The sequence below is a fragment of the Suricata suricatta genome, chromosome 8, assembly GCF_006229205.1.
Source record: "Suricata suricatta isolate VVHF042 chromosome 8, meerkat_22Aug2017_6uvM2_HiC, whole genome shotgun sequence".
Taxonomy (NCBI): Eukaryota; Metazoa; Chordata; class Mammalia; order Carnivora; family Herpestidae; genus Suricata; species Suricata suricatta.
Genome location: NC_043707.1, coordinates 23,603,873 through 23,622,459, shown reverse-complemented (window position 1 = coordinate 23,622,459; position 18,587 = coordinate 23,603,873). Strand labels below are relative to the sequence as shown.

Below are 18,587 nucleotides of genomic sequence, written 5' to 3'. Positions count from 1 at the left end.
GGGAAAAGAGGTGGTGGTGATGGTGGAGGGCACTTAAGGGGAAGAGCACTGGATGTTGTATGGAAAACAATTTGACAATAAAATATTATGGAGAAAAAAAAAAAAGAATTGTCCATCTTATCTCAAGTAACGGTGGGCTTAAAGTATACTTTGACTGATTATTATTTAGCCTACCTTTCCAGAAGTGAAGCTGCTAAGTGCTTCCATGCATTATCTCATATACTCCAATGCCACATTAATACCAAGTCAGCTCACAGGTTAGGAAGCAAGGCCCGGAGCAGTCACCTTCCCAGAATTACTAAGACAGCGAGAGAGCCAGTAAAGATTGAAAGCCTCTTTTAGACCAGAGCCCAGCTCTTACCACCTCACTGTACTTCCTGTCTCTCTCTCTTTAGCTTATCCAGGCATGCATATTTCTGAAAAATGTTCTATCAATGCACAGACACGAGAGGAGACTGTATTTTAAATTTTACATGCTTGCTACAAACAAAGCAGGCTGAGAGGGGGGAAGAAGCTTCTACGGAAAGGATCAGGTGATATTTATCATTTTCATTTCATTGTAAGCAGCTTCCTGTAACCACCTGGAGCTAAGAAATACAAGAAAACTTTATTTTTATTAGAACTCACACATTTCTTTAAACATTCAATAAGCATCTAATATGTGAAAAACGATACAATTTATAGAGGTTCTCTAACATATGGTGAATGTCTTAGCAAGAACTAAAGAAAACAGGGACACCTGGGTGTCTCAGTCAGTTGAGTGTCTGACTCTATTTTGGCTCAGGTCATGATCCCAGGATCATGCGATCGAACCCCGCATTGACCCTGCAACCACATACTTAGCGTGGAGCCTGCTCAAGATTCTCCCTCTCCCTTTGCCCTTCCCCCTGCTTGCTCTCTCTCTCTCTCTCTCTCTCTCTCTCTCTCAAAAACAAACAAAACCCCAAGAAAACAAAACACAGCAAACAAAATAACAGAAATACCACTGGAAGAATCAACACAGAATGAAGTTCACACGGTTTCAGAAGAAGGTGCTCAAAGGTCAATGAACATAAGGACAAATTTGGGGGGCGGGGAGAGGTCTGAGAAGCAAAGGGTTAATTGTGCCAGAGTTAAATATGGAACATAGTTCTATCCTCTTATGATCAGCAGGTAGCACACAGAAAGCTTTGTATCAACAATATTCTACCAAAAAAGAAAAAAAATAAGATTTTAGATGTAAACGTAAAAATAATACAAAATACACAGATAAGGAAATAATGATAAAATAAAAATAACGGGGGACTCAAGACAAAGCTAAGAACGTGCCAGTCTACAAAGAGCCTCTAACCCCAACACGTTTATAAAGAGGGGGACACAGTCACAGGTTGCAAATGAACACAAAGGAATAACACATCAGTCAGCTCTCTGTGAGTCCTCAGAGAGAAGAGACCACTAGGATTTGTAGAACATCACTCTCGACAACTTCATTACCTTACAACATGACGACCTCCAGAGGTCTGCTTTTAACAAGGTGTCTTTCTGTAGGTCGCTGGCATCACAGCACAGGGCAATTTAGAAGAAGGAGGGACATGGTGTGCTCTGGTAGACAAACGGTGTGATGGACCCTTCTGACTGCAGGCTTGAATGCAAGCACAGACTACACAGGATCAGAATAAGGTCCGAATTTCCCACGTCTGTAGAAGCCGAGGACAGCATGAATCAAGCAAACCACTCTTAAGGGAAAAAGTTCTTTGGACACCAAAACACGGACTGCGTGTGGAACACACAGTCTACCCTTTGTTGTTCCACACTGGTTAGAAACGGTGACAGAAATTTCGCTGCTGTAAGAGAATGAATAGGGCAATCTCTCTGACAAGGGGCAGGTGATACTTAGATTCACGGTGGAGGAGACGACAAAATGGAGAATAGTCGGGCACGCTGAAAACCACAGACTTCATCGTAAAGATAACCATTACATGGTGTGAGAAGATATATATCTCTGATCTTTGTCCCTAGTTCCTGGCATGAAGCTCCTAGAACCCTGGGGACTTCCTGAGTGACAGGGGTGAGGGGAGCATCTGTGATAGCCACCTACAAGCCTAAAGAATTATTTTACTACTGAGGTGACTCCTGATGGGTCCCTAGACAGCTTCAGGATAGGGGCTGGTGGACAGAAGAACCAGTCACATGATTACAGGGTTGGAACTTTCAGCCCTGCCTCACCCCTAACCTCTAGGGAGGGGAGACAGGCTAGAGGCGGAGCTAATCACCAACTGGCAATGATTGAATCCATCGTGACAATGTGATGGAACCTCCGTAAAACCCCTGAAATGATGGGGCTCAGAAGGCTTCCAGGTGGGTGAACACACGGAGGTCCTGGGAGGGTGGTGCTCCGGGAGGCGGTATGGAAGTGTAACGCCCTTCCCCCAGGCCTTGCCCCATGCATCTCTTCCACTTGGCTATTCCTGAGTTGTATCCTTTATAATAATCCAACGATCTAAGGAAACGGTTTTCCCTGATTTCTGTGAGCTATTCTATACTCAACCTGGGGAGCAAGTCCTGGGAAGCCCCAATCTAGAACTGGTTGGTCAGAAGTACGGGTACAATCCAGGACTGTGACCGGGGTATGAGGCGGGGCAGTCGTGTGAGACTGAGCCTTGAGCCCATGCGGTCTGCACGAACTGCAGGCAGTGTCATAACTGAACTGTAGGACACCCCGCGGGTGTCCACAGAGAACTAGAGAATGGCTTGATGTGGAAAAACCCGCACATCTGGTGTCAGAAGTGCAGTGAGTAATAAAACCAGATGAGAGTGAAGTGTTGTAATGTGGTAAAAACAGTGCTTTATACTTGGCCTTTGACCAGTTTGCCGGATTGTCTTTTCCAAAAGTCAGAAATTCAGATTTATACAACATCTCTGGATGTTAAATGTTGGCTCAAATAATAAACAACAGGCTCAAACAAACAAACAAAAAAGCTTTTGAACACAGGGCAGGACAAATAAAACCTACTTCTGATAAACTGCCAATCTGAAACCTCTGGTCTTAATGACCCTCCGTCCATCCCCATATAACTATTGTTTTTTTCAACTGAGTTCCTAAAAAATGCTGGGTCCCAGTGGTTCAAGCTTAGCCTCCTTGACAACCATGGCCTGTAGTGCCACAGAGTGGACTGCAAACATGGACATAAATTCCTCCTCTCCCTAGATCCACGTCCCTTGCCCTGCAGCTATGAGTGCCCTCTCACTGACTCTAGGCTCAGATGTGACTTGCTCTGGCCAATGGAAGTGAGCAAGCGTGACCCACAGGGGCGGGGGGGGGGGGGGGAGCTCAAAAGATGCTTGGGCACGGGAGCTTGCCGTCTCCTGCTGCTCTCTGACACCCCGCCGCCACGCAATTTAGTTCAGACTAACTTGCTGGAAAATAAGCCACATGAGTAGAAGCGCCAGGGGTCCCGGCCGTGGCCATCATAAACCAGCCCGCCCAGCAGGTCCGCCAAGTGACACACGAACACTGAGGCCAGCAAAGCCAGATGAGTTCAAATGACCTCCCGGCTGACCCAGAATTATGAGCTAAATAAAACTGTTGTTAGTTTGAGTGACTCAGCTTTAAGATGAGTGATTGTAAGAAGAGATAACTGATAAGATGCTATAATGTATCGGTTATATGCCTATCAAAAATACCATTATAAAACCACTTGCTTGGGTGGAATGAAGAGGGCTTTTCCTCAAGAGGAAGGCTTTTATGGTCCAATCACTACTGGTCCTATTGTTAATACTAAGTGTCTCACATACTCTCGTCACTTTTATTAGTTTCTGTGTTGACAAAATCATAAAGCTGCACAGAGTCTCGTAACTTTCTCATTTGCCTGAGGTGTTTGCTTCTATCCTTCAGAATCCTTGAGGACCACTCACTGTAAAAATGCCCCTCAGTGGAGGAACTGTCAACAAAGAGCCACATACTTTGGAGCTGGAGGGGAAAATGAAATTCTCTTAAGGAAAAGTTGAGTATCTTGAAAAGGCAAGTAGCCTGAATGTAACACCTACATGTGGGTCAAGGGAAGGCCAACTGACAAAGTCAAGAAGTCAGTTGAGCATCCGGCTTCAGCTCAGGTCATGATCTCATGGTTCGTGGGTTCGAGCCCCACGTCGGGTGCTGTGCTGACAGATCAGAGCCCGGAGCCTGCTTCGGATTCTGTGTCTCTCTCTCTCTCTCTGCCCCTCCCCTGCTCATGCTGTCTTTCTCTCTCAAAAATAAAATTTAAAAACATAAAAAAAAAAAAAAAGATTCTCCTTAGAAGATATCAGAGTATGGACGGTACCGCAGTAACCTAGGAAAAACATTTTTAATAAAAAGCATCACTTGATAAACCCCCAGTCACTCAGACAGCTTCATTACTTCCTAGTGCATGCTCAACGATAAAATGGTGGCAAGATGTCCACTTGATAGCTCAACTGAAGGAGCTGAACTTTTTAAAAAAAATTTTTTAATATTTATTTATTTTGGGAGGGGAGAGTGAGAGAATCTGAGAGTGAGTGGGGGAGGAGCAGAAAGAGAGAAACACACAATCCAAAGCAGCCTCCAGGCTCCAAGCTGTCACAGAGCCTGATACTGGGCTCCAACTCACGAACCGTGAGATTATGACCTGAGCCAAAATCGGGACACTTAACTGACTGAGCCACCCAGGCGCTCCGGAAGCTCCTGGATTTCTGTACAGGATTAGCAGTATAAACATTAGGCGGGACTTCCAAAATTCATGACCTCTAGGCTATGTTCATAAATCTACTGTCCCGTTTTTCTGAAAGACACTGACACCAGAGACAACTAGGATTCGGATTCCTCTACATACCGCCTGTACTTGGAGAAGCATTTCTCTTTCCATTTGCTCTTGGGCCACAGGGGTAAAAGTGAGAGAGCACCTAGCTCAATTCAAAGAGGCCTCAAGTCAGGAACGTACTAGTTTAAAAGTAGGAGCACCTCAGGATTATTTTGTTTCGCTACTCTGCAGCTCAGAGTCTTTGAAACTTGTAGTTTTATAACACATAGTACTATTTGGTATGTCAACTCTTGGTGCTCTTCTTTAAAATTTTTTCTGAACGATTTATATCATTCTTTTGAGAAACGTGGGGTAGGAAGTTACCTCATATTTAGGGTCCCTAACATACTACTGCCACGCCAGTAGGATTGCTCTGTTTTAGAGAAAGGTGCACCTAAACATTAAGCTCTTTAATCCATTTCTATGAGGGTATCAATTATCAGAAATTCTTCTCAGATCCCAGCAATAACCAGTCAATCTCAGCTTTGGGTTTTTTCCTCTCTACATATAGATATTTCAATAAATACCCAGATATGCCAGCTCTCTGAGGTCCAAACCTAAAATGGCTGCTTCCCACGTATTCTCTCCTTTGCCCAGGGAAAGACGTAACTCAAGAAAAGACACACTCCTTGAACCACGGCACCCTTAACTTAGGAGCTCAAGGAATGCTTTAGAAATCCAACACAGAACTTCGCCTTTCTAAGCACTCTTTCTTTCTTGCGTATTCTGCACAGGGTGTACCCTTCCGTGTGTTTTAACTCTTGTGTTCAAGGTCGGAGAAATTTGCTAATTTCCCCTTCCCCCATCCCTACCACTGCACCTCTTCCTCTCCGCCTCCCTCCAGTTTACCAGTGTCATTCTAAAAGACTGGTTAATCAATGCCTTTGTGCCCATTTGGTCACCGATGGCAGGCAAGACCAGTCCCAGCATCGTGTCATGCCTGCTGACAAGAGGAGGCTCACCAGCCAGAGTGGGGAAGAAAGACCCGGTGACACTTCCTGAATGTTCCCCATGAGTCAGCCATTTTTGTGGATGCTTTCGGGTACGCGACTTATTTACTTCTGTGTCATTCTCCCCAGTCCATACTGGTATTCACAAAGAATACTGTGCATGAGCAAACAATGAATTATCTTCCCTGGTTATCATTTTGTAGGGAATCACCTACATCCTATTTGGGGCAGATTTAATTCTTTTACACATATACAATATGCCTTAAATTTGGGATAGACTCCATTTTTGTATATGCTGTGCATGTACGTGTGTGTGTGTGTGTGTGCGTGTGTGTGTGTGTGCGTGTGTGTGTGTGTGTGTGTGTGTGTGGTAGCACCTCTCCATTCCAACTTCTCCCTCATGAGCCATCTGAAAACCCAGGGGTTTTAAACCAAACAGAAGTTTCTTAAAAAAGGAATGGTAACCCTAAGCAAAATTTATACACTGACATTTTAAAAACATTTCCCATTTAACTTTATCTTTTTACACAACTTCAAAAAGTTGTAAAATATTTTTTAGCTATTGTGGTGACAATGTCACTGGTTTTCATATTACTGCCCAGCGGCCAATAATTTTAACCAACTCTCTGATTTCCTATGATGTTAAACTTTGTGCCTACCTGTGTGTGTATGATCATGCTTTTTACAAACAATAGTGTCTCTTTTATTTACCAAATTGGACATTTAACCTGGCATAAGTTTAAGGTATATAGCATATTACATTTATACTGTAATACGGTTGCCAATATAGTACATGACATAATTATAGTACATTATTATTATGTCTATTCATTATACTATGCATTAGATCTCTATGGCTTATTTACTACTTGTTACAAGTCTGTACCATTAACCATCCAATCTTATACCCACCTTGTTCCCTGGTCACCACCATTTTACTTTTTTTCCCCTAACATTTAACTTTTTTAGATTCCACATATAAGTCCTTGTCTTTGTCTGACTTGCATAGCATAATGTGCTTGAAATCCATCCAACTTGTTCCAAGTGGCAGCATATCCTGCTTCCTCGTGGATGAATATATTTCACTGTGTACCGTACCACACTGTGGGCATTTGGGTTGTCTCCGTATCTTGGCTATGGTGAATAATGCTGCAATAAACATGGGAGTACATATCTCATCGAAATCCTCTTTTCATTTTCTTTGGGTGTACATCCAGAAGTAGAATTGCTGGATCATATGGTAGATCTATTTTTGATTTTTTGACAAACTTCTATATCCTTTTCCATGGTGGTTGGACCAATTTACATTCCCACCAATAATGTATTATACAAAAGGTTCCCTTTTCACCACATCCTCACTGGCACCTGTTGTCTCTCGTCTTCTCAATGACAGCCATTTTAACAAGAGTTGAGGTGGGATCTCATTATGGTTTTGATCTGCATCTCCCTGATTAGTGACGGTGAGCATCTTTTCATGCACCTGTTGGCCATTTTGATGTCCTCTTTGCAAAAATGCCTTTTTAGCTCTTCTGCCCATTTTCTAATCAGATTGTTTTTGTTACTACGTTGACTAGTTATTTTGGAATGTTCTGTGTATGTCTGTTAAGTCCATTTGTTCTAAAGTGTGGTTCAATTCCAAGTTTCCTTATTGACTTCCTATCTCAATGATCTATCCACTGCTGACAGTGAAGTGTTTAGGTCCCTTACTGAATTATCTATTTAAACCTCAAGATCTCTCAGTATCTGCTTAATATATTTCAGTGCTTGGATATTAGGACTATACAGTTTGCAAGTGTTTGATCTTCTTGATATAATAATGATTTATTTATCATTACATAATAACCTTCTTTGTCTCTTGTTACCCTTTTTGGCTTGAAGTCGATTTTGTCTGATATTAGTATTGCTCTACCTACTTTCTTTTGTTTCCATTCCATCTTGGAATATCATCTTCCACCCTTTCACTTGGAGTCTGTGTGAGTCTTTAGAGCTGAAATAAGTCTACTGCAGGCAGCATATAGTTGAGTCTTGTGGTCTTAAATCCATTCAGCCCCTCTGAGTCTTGTGATTGGTGAATTCATCCTGTTTACATTGTGGGTGATTACTGATAAGTAAGGATTTACTAGGGCCATCTTATCTCTTGCCTTTCCATTGTTTCTTTTTCCTTCTGTTCCTTCCTCATAAGTTGGTGGTTTTCCATGGTGATTTGCTCAGGCTTCCTTTTCCTTATGTTTCATGTCAGTACTCTGCATATTTGCTTAGTGGTTACCATGAAGGTTACAAACACATCTCATAGATAAGACACTCATTGTTTTCCCCTGGTGATAAAGATTTACCTTGATTTACCTATAAAGATTCCCATCCTTTTCTTTCTTTTTTTTTTTTTCAAGTAGGCGCCATGGCCAATGCAGAGTCAATGTGGGGCTTGTACTCACAACCCTGAGATCAAGACCTGAGCTGAGATCAAGAATCAGACGCTTAACCAACTGAGCCACCCAGGTGCCCCATTTTATTCAGTATTTTTGATGTCACAAATCATCTTTTCATGTTGTGATTTTGTTACCAAGTTATAGTAGCCATAATCATTTTTAATGCTTGTTTATCCTTTAACCTTTATACTATAATTAAGAGTATAATATGCTATTCTAATAAAGGGGGTTACAGTTTTCTAATTCTGATTGTCTATTTATGACCTTAATCAGAGTTTTGTGTGTACTTTCATCTTCTCATTTCAGCTTGAAGAGCCCCTTGCAACATATCTTGTAAGGCAGGTCTAGTGGTGGTGACCTCCCCTCAGTTTTTGTCTGGGAAAGACTTTATCTTTCCTTCATATCTGAAGGATAACTTTTCCAGGTATTTTTGGTGGGTAGTTTTTATCTTTCAATATTTTTAAAAGTCATTCCTCTCCCTAAGGCTATAGAGTTTCTGCTGAGAAATCTGCTGATAGCCAAAACCAGGTTCCTTTTTAAGTTACTACCTTTCTTTCTCCCCCCACTACCTTTAAAATTCTTTATCATTGACTTTTGACAGTTTCAATATAATGTGTCTTGAAGAAGGTTTTTTCATACTGAGATAAGTGTTTCAAACAGACAGGGAAGCAAACCATAAGACTCTTCAATACAGAGAACAAACAGAGTTGATGGGGGGACAGGAGAGAGGGGAAAATGGGTAACGAGCACTGAGGAGGGCACTTGCTGGGATGAGCACTGGGTGTTGTATGTGTGATCAATCACGGGAATCTACTCCCGAAGCCAAGAGCACAATGTATGCACTGTATGTTAGCTAACTTGACAACAAATTATATTTTTAAAAAACGATTAATGTCAATGTTATCATTCTGATAAGAAAATAAATGACTGTAAATATTTTAAAAATCATTTCCAGATTCCTTTCTTCCAGCTCACTAATTCTCTCTTCTATTTGATCTGCTCTGTTGCTGATGCTTTCTAAATGCATTCTTCATGTCATTTATTGAGTTCTTCAGTTTCAGAGTTTCTGTTTGGCTCTTCTTTAGAATTTCAATACCATTGGTAAAGTACTCCTTTTTTTTTTTTTAAAGTAGGCTTCACACCCAGCGCAGAGCCCAAAGCAGGGCTTGAACTCACAACCCTGAGATCAAACCTGAGCTCAGATCAAGAGTTGGATGCTTAACCGACTGAGCCACCCAGGTACCCCAGTAAAGTAGAATAGGTACTTCTATTCATTAATTTTATTCCTGAGATCACTGTATTGCCTTTCTAAGTCTTCTTGTAGCTTGCTGAATTTTGTCACAATAGCTAGTTTAAATTATGTCATCAGTTAGATTGGAATAGTCTGTGTTTTAGGGGTCTCGTTGCTGGAAGATTGTCGTTTTTCTTTTGTGATACCACCATGATTTTTTATAGTGATTCATGATAAGTGCCTCTGCCACTGAATCTGAAGTAGGAAACACCTTGCTTACTTAGGTAAAGCCTTTCCTTTTTTCTAAGGTTGGTAAAGGGGAGTCTTCCTTTTCTCTTCCAGAAGGTGGTGCTAAAGCACAAGTTTTTGGTTTCTCACCCGAGTGGGCTCTTCGCTAAGGTGGGGAGAGCAGTGACTTGGGGGCGGGGGCACAAAATGGAAGGAGGTGTGTGCTTGGCACCTGAGGCTGTGGGTGTGCCCATGACCAGGTAGGAGGATCTTCAAGCGGGGAATTCCCAGGGCTCCAGGGCAGTCCTTTAACCTAAATCCCCTCCGGGCAGATAGCAGGAAACACTTCCTGTCAGTTCTGTGTCTGCCTTCTTCCTTTCCCTTTCCTTTCCCCTAGTCACCGTGGTCTCTCAGAGAGGGCAGTGGGTCCCCCAGCTGTGTGGCAAATGCCTTCAGCCTCCACCTCCTCTGCCAGCAGAGTGGTCCTTGCCCCTACCAGACCTGTCTCTGCGGCCTCTGCTCACACTCCCCTCTCTCCACAGCCTCCTCCAACACCCAGTCCACGCACTCTGGGGCACACACATGAGTAAATCTCTGGGTGTCCTGGTGCGCTGCACAGAGGTGTGTTATACATAGCTCATTAGTTGGAAATGGAAGGCAAGAGAAGAAAGGAACAAGACAGGCTGCCATGACTCTGACGTCACTCTAATCGTGTCTTTTTATATTTGGCAATTATTTTCTTTTTTCATGTGGTTCATTAGCGGTCAGCATTTACGAAACAGCTTAGAATTTTAGAAGTTCATTGTCTTCCATCCCTATGTGGGAATTTCCCCCATATTTCACCAGCCAGCTACTGAGAACTTACAGGCACCACACTGATGACGTAGAGATAAATAAGCTGGGGTCACCAGTCTAGTGGGGAAAACAGAGGTATAGCAATAAAACGTGCTGTCTTTGGTATTAGAATATGTGAATTAGAATTCTACTAGTTCAAGTAGAATACAAAAACAGGTCGTTTCCAGGCCCCACAAAACAGTCCTCTCTATCTGGAAAGTGCTCCCTCCGAGTCATCCACACTAACTCATCACCTTACCTACAAAACCTGTTCCCTCCTTCTGTGATCCTCTACTTTCTGGGGCCCCATAATCCCAGCAGTCAGCGAGGCTGGAACCCTCCCAGGCGGTAATTGGTCCGCTTCTGTGCTGGGTTCTCAGCGCCATGCCCTGTGCCAAGCCGATCCATTATGCCTCGATAATATCTTTTTTAGGACTCCTTATTCTCACTGTCCTGCTTTCATCTTTATGACTCTTACCCGAACGTACATTCTATCCAGTTGCCTGCTTTTTTGGCTCTCCCACTTTATACCGTGCTGGCAGACGGCTCTGCAGGAAGCAAGGTCTTTCCAAAGACCCGCACTTGAAATCCTCTACAATCTACCCCCGACTTTTCAACTTGGTTTCCTGCTGCCAGTCTCCTTCGCGCACTCTGTGGTCCAGAACTATATTTACATAATGGTGCCTCAAATACCCTAACTTCCTACCTTTCTCGGGGCGGGGGGTTCTTATTAAGAATTACAGCTTCCTACCTTCAAGATCCCAATTAAATGATGGCTTTCCTGAGAAATTTTACTATTTCTCGCCTCTGGAAAGAAAGACTGCATTCTCTTTTGAACTCCCCCAGCAACTAATGTGTGACTCTACTCTTTTTACGGCTATCTTCCCTAGTAGAGTGAGTTTTTTTTAAGAGCAGAACCATCTTTGTTCCCAAAGTGCCCAACATCTGTCTGTAGCTGGGAATCGGTGAGTCCTTTTGGAATACATTACTGCCTATTTCGTGTCTCAGTCAAACACGGATCCAAGAAGAATATCTTAATAAGCTGGGAGTCTCACCTGATTTCCACAGGGAATTGTGCGTTTGTGACCAGGAAACTGGAGATTTTACACTCGTGGAGTAATTTCAAAAACCTATTGATTTCCGGGTACATGATGGGTTCGCCCACAAGGGACAACGCACAGTGCTTTACCATCATCCCCTCCTCAAAACGATCTTCTTTGACACCTGGGACCCCTGAAGGACACAGGGAAAAGGAACAAGGTCAGAGAGGCACAGAGACAGGCTATGACTTTTATTTTTTTCTTAATTAAAGAGTTTTACTTTTTTTTAATGGTTCTTCAGTTAAAGAAGAAAAATCCAATTGCAATACCATTCAAATAATACAAAACAAGGGCTGGGAGGGGGGGAAGAACTAGAATTAGTAAATCAGAAAAATCAGCAATACCGCCCTCCGTTTTAATACTAATTAAACTACATCAACACGAGCAGGCGAAATGAACTCTGATCACTAATTATGTGAAATGCAGAACGTATTACTTTCCATAATTTGCTTAGCTCTGTATTCTTTCGTGTTGGTTTAAGGAAATGAGCTCCAATGTTTATCAACAGATAAGTGGATAAACAAAATTTAGTATAAACATGCAAAGGAAGGTTATTCGGCCTTGCAAGGAAGTGCTATGCTGACAGGCCACAACGTGGATGAATCTATGCTAAGTGAAGTAAGCCCGATACGCAGGGACAGAGACTGTATACTTTTACTTATCTGAAGCACCCAGAATAGGCAAATTCAGAGAGACAGAAAGTAGAAGGTTATCAGAGGCCGGGAAGAGGGAGAAGCGAGGAGTTATTTTTTCTTGGGTACAGAACTTCTGTTAGGGATGATGACCAAGTTCTCAAAATGGATAGTGCTGATGTCTGCCCCATATTCACAATGTACCTAATGGCACTGAATCATACACTTTAAAAATGGCTGCAATGAGTGCCACCTGGGTGGCCCAGTCTGGTAAGCATCTGAACTTCGGCTCAGGTCATGATCTCACGGATCCGTGGGTTCGAGCCCCACATCAGGTGCTGTGCTGAAAGCTCAGAGCCCGGAGCCTGCTTCGGATTCTGTATCCATCTCTCTCTGCCCCTCCCCTGCTCGTGCTGTCTTTCTCTCTCTCTCAAATATAAATAAACATTAAAAAATATCTCTTGGCAGCAATGGTAAATTCTGTTATGTATATTTTACCACAAAAATATGGGGGGTGAGGGTAATGAATTCAGTATAATGAAAAGCCTCTTCTAGACCAGTCATTTCCCCCTTCATTCCTCAAGTATTCTGAATTGTGAAACTAGATAGAGTTGATCCAAAAGTATATAGGAGAGAAAAAGAAACCTGAAGTTCTCACCTTTGACTACATGTTAGAATCACCTGGAAGGTCAAAAACTAGATCCACTGGGTGTCAGCCAGGATAATGGGAGCTTCTGAAACTCAAGTGATCCTGGGGCGCCTGAGTGGCCCAGTCGTTTGGGCATCTGACTTTGGCTCAAGTCACGATCTCACAGTTCGTGGGTTCGAGCCCCGCATTGGGCTCTGTACTGACAGCTCAGAGCCTGGAGCCTGCTTACAATTATGTCTCCCTCTTTCTCTGCCCCTCTTCTGCTCGCACTCTCTCTCTCTCTCAAAAATAAACATTAGAAAAAATTTTAAGGGAAAGGAAAATGTATCTACTTTACTTCAGCTATTTCTATCAATTCTCTCTAGGTTCTTTTTCAAAGAAAAGTCTCCAAAGGCTACAGATTTCTTGTGGAGACTGGGGGTGGAAGGGGGCATGTTCATATTCCCTCTGGGTCACTCAGTTAGTCACCTTTGACACAGCATTTCCTTAACTCTACACAGTCCCCACCTCAAAGAGTTTTTGTTGGCATTAACTGAGATAATGAATGCAAAAGACTTTAGCAGAGTGTCTGACAGAAAAGAAACATTCAATAAAAACTGGCTATTACTGCCATTATCCTAGGTTCTTAAAATTATTAAATCCCAGTCAATATCACCTTAACAATGAACAAACCTAGAGAAAACAAAAGCAACTTTCAATGCTCATTTGTGCCTTGGTTTCCAGGAAGTGATTTTATTTTTATACACACACACACACACACACACACACACACACACACACACTCTCCCTCCCTCTCTCTCTCTCTCTCTCTCTCTGTGGAAATAAGCAACTGCAACTAAATATCCAAGAGATCGAACTAACACAATACAAGCTAAAATCAGAACAATCTAAATGTGGCAGGTGACATCTTTTTTGATCACCACTTAACTGCAATTCTGAGAATGTACTTCATATTTCACATCGGTATTTTTAAACGAATAATTTTTTAGGTGACTGATATCTAAGATCTTAACTCAGGCGAATCAAGATTTCCATTACCACCTGATCCTTGACTCACTCTATGTTGCCAAAACAACTCAGCATTAAGCATACAATTTCCTTTTTATAAAAAATATCATTAATTTTAATCCCCGTATGCGCTGAGGAGTAGAAGGACAGACTCAACCTGAAACTCAGAATAATTGAGCACTGGCGGGGCCCTAACCCCTGGACGTCATGTGAAGCTGGTCTAAATTCTGGTTCTACCACTGAGCTGCTTGTCCTTGGTCAAGCCGCTCAACCTCTTTCTACCCAGTCTCAGATCTGCGCGCGCGCGCTTGGGCAGCTTTTGTAAGAATTCAGTGAAATACCTAGTGCAGTGCCAGGCCCAGCACAAAAGGATTCAAAAAAATGCTAGTTGAAAATATTTTTATTTCAATAATAATTATTTATTTTGTGAACTGAAGCAGAAACTCAGTCTCTCAATTATCTTCATTATAATGGTAATTCCACTCAATTCAACATATATTTATTGATTACCTACTGTGTGTCAAATAGCGTTCTAGGCAAGTTTTCTCTGGCAAAAGTTTTGTAAATAGTTTTATAAATAACTTCTCTATTTAGAGAAAACCCTCTGCCTTTGTGAAGCTTATAGGCTTGTGAGAGACAGAGAATAAACATTAAACGTAATAAATCTGTGCATTCGGTACCAGTGTGGTCCCAGAAAATGTGCTGAGATGATGTGAATGTTCTCGGTCCAACCCAACGCCGCAGCCACCAGCCACACGTCTCCTGAGCACTTAAGATGTGGTGTCAGTGACAATGAACCATATTTTTTATTTAATTTAATTTTCATTCATTCAAATGTAAAGGGCCACGTGTGGCTAAGGGCACGTATATCTTTAGTATATTAGAAGGGGACAAGCATATGGAACAGAAAAGGTAGAGCCGGGTAAAGAAAACTAAGGGCCCAAAGGGGCAGCTGCCCCGTAAATAGGGTGGTGAGAAGGAGCTCACTGGAAAGGCGAGGTCTGACTTGAAGGCAATGGGGAGGGGGCCAGGGGACAGAGAGGGAACGGGCACTCCAGGTGGGGACAGCGGAGCAGAGGCCCTATGGTGGGTGAGAAACATGGGTAGTCACTGCAGGGTTTTGAGAAAAGTGGCATAACTTCAGTCGCCCCTGAACAGAACGCCCTGGGCGCTACACTGAGAAGAAAGGGGCGAAGAGACAGGCTCCTCCGGCAAGAGGCTCCTGTACAATCTGGCAAGAACGCTGGGGGCTTCCAAGGCCGTGGTGAGTGTGGAGGCTCCAGGAAGAGATCGATCTTGAAGATCTAATCAATAGGACTTTCTAATGGACTGGATGCAGGATATGAGACCAAGAGAGGTGTCCATGATTCCTACAAAGCTTTTGGCCAGAGTGACCGAGCTGCCACCAACCGAGCTGCCACCAACCGAGACCAACAAAAAGCCTTGGGGATGACAGGTGTGGCAGGGAGGGAATAGCCTGTGGTCAATTTCAGACCGTTGAGGTTTGATATTTCTGTTACATGTATGCATGAACATCAAACGTTCAAGTTTGGATTCTGGACGAATGGACTGGGTGGAAACAAACATTTTGGCGAACATTTGGTATTTCCATTCCAGACCTGAACAAGATTGTCAGGGCACTGAGTGTAGACAGAGAAGAGAACTGAGTGCTAGGACAGTCGCGTATCTAGAGAAAGCCAGAGGGGTCGGCAGAGGACACGACCAAGGAGCAGACGAGGAAGGAGGAAGATGGAAAAGCAAAGGGACCGGCTGTCACCTTCTCTGAGAGCCTGAACTAACATCAACTTGCCCATTTACACATGACAACAACAAAAACCAAGACAGAAAAAAATCCCCATGGATAAATCTTCTAAGAGTAATAATTCCGGCATTTGAAAATCATCCTAACTTTCTCAGAAGTAAGGTATTGAGAAGAATATGCAAGGTCTCGGTTCTCTCCTTCATAAAAGCACATTTCTATTTCATGCTCACTGCCAGAGGCTATTCTAGTGATCTTTCCTGAAATAAGGCCCTCAGGGACGCAATCTCCTGCCTGCCTTCACTGTCCTCAAGGAAATAGGTCAGAAAAGAAGACATCCTCTAAATTTCTAATAGAAAGAAGCTCTGGAGCAGGAAGATAGTCCAGGGAGCAGCAGATGCTACGGTTCAGTAACGCATCTACAGAGATATTTCCCACGGGGTCTCCCCCCCCCCCCCCCCCCCTCTCTCTCTCTCTCTCTCTCTCTCTCTCTCTCTCTCTCTCTCTCTCTCTCTCTCTCTCTCTCTCTATTCTGTTTCCCTAAACCTCAGCCCCTTCACTACTAAACTGTGCTTTGTTGTTCTGAAATCCCCCCCCCAACCCCCTTAGCAAGTTTCTGACTTTTTTCTTATCGTGAACAGCTTCCTGATCCTGGACCATCGCTAGAGCCATCAGATTAACGCAGAGCACGCCTTATCTCAGGCGAAGATGCCAAAGCAGAAACTTAAGATGCCAGAAGCGTTACCCTCACGTCACAACAACAAAACCAAGTAACACAAAAATACACAGGACACATTGCTCAGCACAGAGTATTCATGCCTATTTGAAGAGGGTGGGTCGGTCAGACAGAAAACATTCTCTTCTTTCTTCTCATGACGATATAGCTCCTGGCCAGAGAACTTCCTAAGAACCCTCCTGCTTGAACATCATGGATATCTTAGCTGTTGTCACTTCCGCTGGGAGGTTTCTCACGAGCAGGTGATGCTCTGCTCCTCCCGCCCCCAGGTTTCTTTCGAATGTGTACTTCAACAAACCTCATCTGTGAAAACCATCTGCCGGAGACCCTTGGTTCACTCCACTTTTAAACTATAGATGAACAACATCTAGCAACATCTTGCACCTTCAGGACTGAGGACGTTCCCGACAAAGAGTGTGCGCCCGCTCAGCTGCTGCACTGATGGAGAACTGAGCCACGGAAACCTCCAGCCCAGTCTCTGGGAACGATTCCTCCTGCCGTGGGGTATTTGGAGGGGACAGGCAGCCTTCTGCAAAGATGCTGAGCTGCACTGAAATTCTGACCCACTTGTAATCAATATAAACTCAGTTTTGCACGAGTATAAAGGGAAAGCTAATGAAGGTCATGAAAAGAAAGATACTTTAGTGATTCAATTAGGAAACTGAAAAGACAATGATTGCCCTCGGAAGGGAGAACACAAGCACAAAAGGGAAGCATTTAAAAACTCAGAATATCTTCAAAATCTGTTCATGGCTGGCCGCTCAGCTGAAGCTTGACACTCAGAGGGAATAAGCAACAACACCCACAGCAAGTGTTATCCTCCACAAAAATAAAATCATAAGATGATTGAACCAGATCCATGGAAGAAGACAGGTATTCACCATGGGGTAGGAACGCACACTAGGGGCCCCTAGGTGGCCCAGTCCGTTAAGCCTCCAACTTTGGCTCAGGTCATGATCTCACGTTCGTGGGCTCAAGCCCCACATCGGGCTCTGTGCTGACAGCTCAGAGCCTGGAGCCGGCTTCCAATTCTGTGTCTCCCTCTCTCTGCTCCTCCCCGCTCATGCTCTGTCTCTCTGTCTCAAAAATAAATAAAACATTAAAAAAATAAAAAAATAAATTAAAAAAAAGAAACTCACACTAAAAAACAAAGGACTCCAATCTGGAATAAGGGCAATGAGTAATGGGTTCAGAGTAAACCCTCTCGGGGCACCGGGGTGGCTCAGTTGGTTAAGTGCCCAACTTCAGCTCAGGTCATGATCTCAGGGTTCTCGTGAGTTGAAGTCCCATGTCAGGCTCTGTGCTAACAGCTCAGGGCCTGCTTCAGATTCTCTCTCTCTCTCTCTCTCTCTCTCTCTCTCTCTCTCTGACCCTCCCCCATTCATATTCTTTCTCTCTCTAAAAAATAAACAAGCATTATAAAAAAATTTATTTAAGAGTAAACCTTCTCTAAAGACAGGACGCAGACAGGATAGCCAGAATGTAACCAACTAAGAAGTTCTTTGAAAACTGTCTTTAATGTTCCTAAAGCATTTCTGTTTTAAGCCTGAAATGATATAGTGTTATTAAAATGAAGATTAAGTTACCATTCAAATCCTCCAAACACCAAATTAATCTGCATTATACCTGAACTAAAGCACTAATAAATCTATTTCAGTGTTACCTAATCAAATTCAAAATGTTTTCCTATAGGAAAATGTAACCCAAATTCCAACTAAGGAAATCATTGATAGCGTCATTCCTTTGTTTTTTTATTTGGTTTTGCTGTTTTCGAGCCACAAGGGGGCGTACGGGGTAACAGCACTGGTGCTCTAACCGGAAAACTCTAATATGGGTGTGGAAGGAGAGAAAGGGGAACTTTCCTGAAGGGCCTCGGAAAGCAAGTAATCACATCACAGTGGGTTAAGTCACCTCTCCAAACCAATCCCCACTGAGGAGTTCAGATTTGGGGAAGAGAGAGAGAATAGACTCCACCAGGAGCTAAAATTAAATCTAGAGTTATGCGTTTGCACCTGGCGAGTCCACACTCAGGCTGCAGGTCAGGGCTGCCCCAGGCACGGGCTTCAGAAGCCGCACTGTGACTTGTATTAGACCCGCCCTCCTTACTCTGAGGCTCACTATTCAGAAAGGAAGAGAGCGGTTTTATTTATACCCCATCCCCCAGGGATGAATGAAAGCTAGCACACAGAGATTTCACTCATTACAGCAAGAATTCAGGGTCATAAAAAAAGAAAACTT

The 18,587-nt window shown here is 43.2% G+C and overlaps 1 protein-coding gene across 3 annotated transcripts in view; it reads right to left on the bottom strand.

The window, feature by feature from the left end:
* LOC115299910 (S-adenosyl-L-methionine-dependent tRNA 4-demethylwyosine synthase) overlaps positions 1-18,587 on the bottom strand; it is a 214,967-nt gene that overhangs the window by 86,723 nt on the left and 109,657 nt on the right. For all 3 annotated transcript variants that reach the window (XR_003912406.1, XM_029949457.1, XM_029949458.1), the window contains exon 12: positions 11,521-11,698. Coding sequence is in view for 2 of the 3 variants with exons in the window: in XM_029949457.1 (XP_029805317.1) it covers positions 11,521-11,698 (178 nt within the window). In the remaining variant the exon portion in view is untranslated. The remainder of the gene's footprint in view (positions 1-11,520; positions 11,699-18,587) is intronic.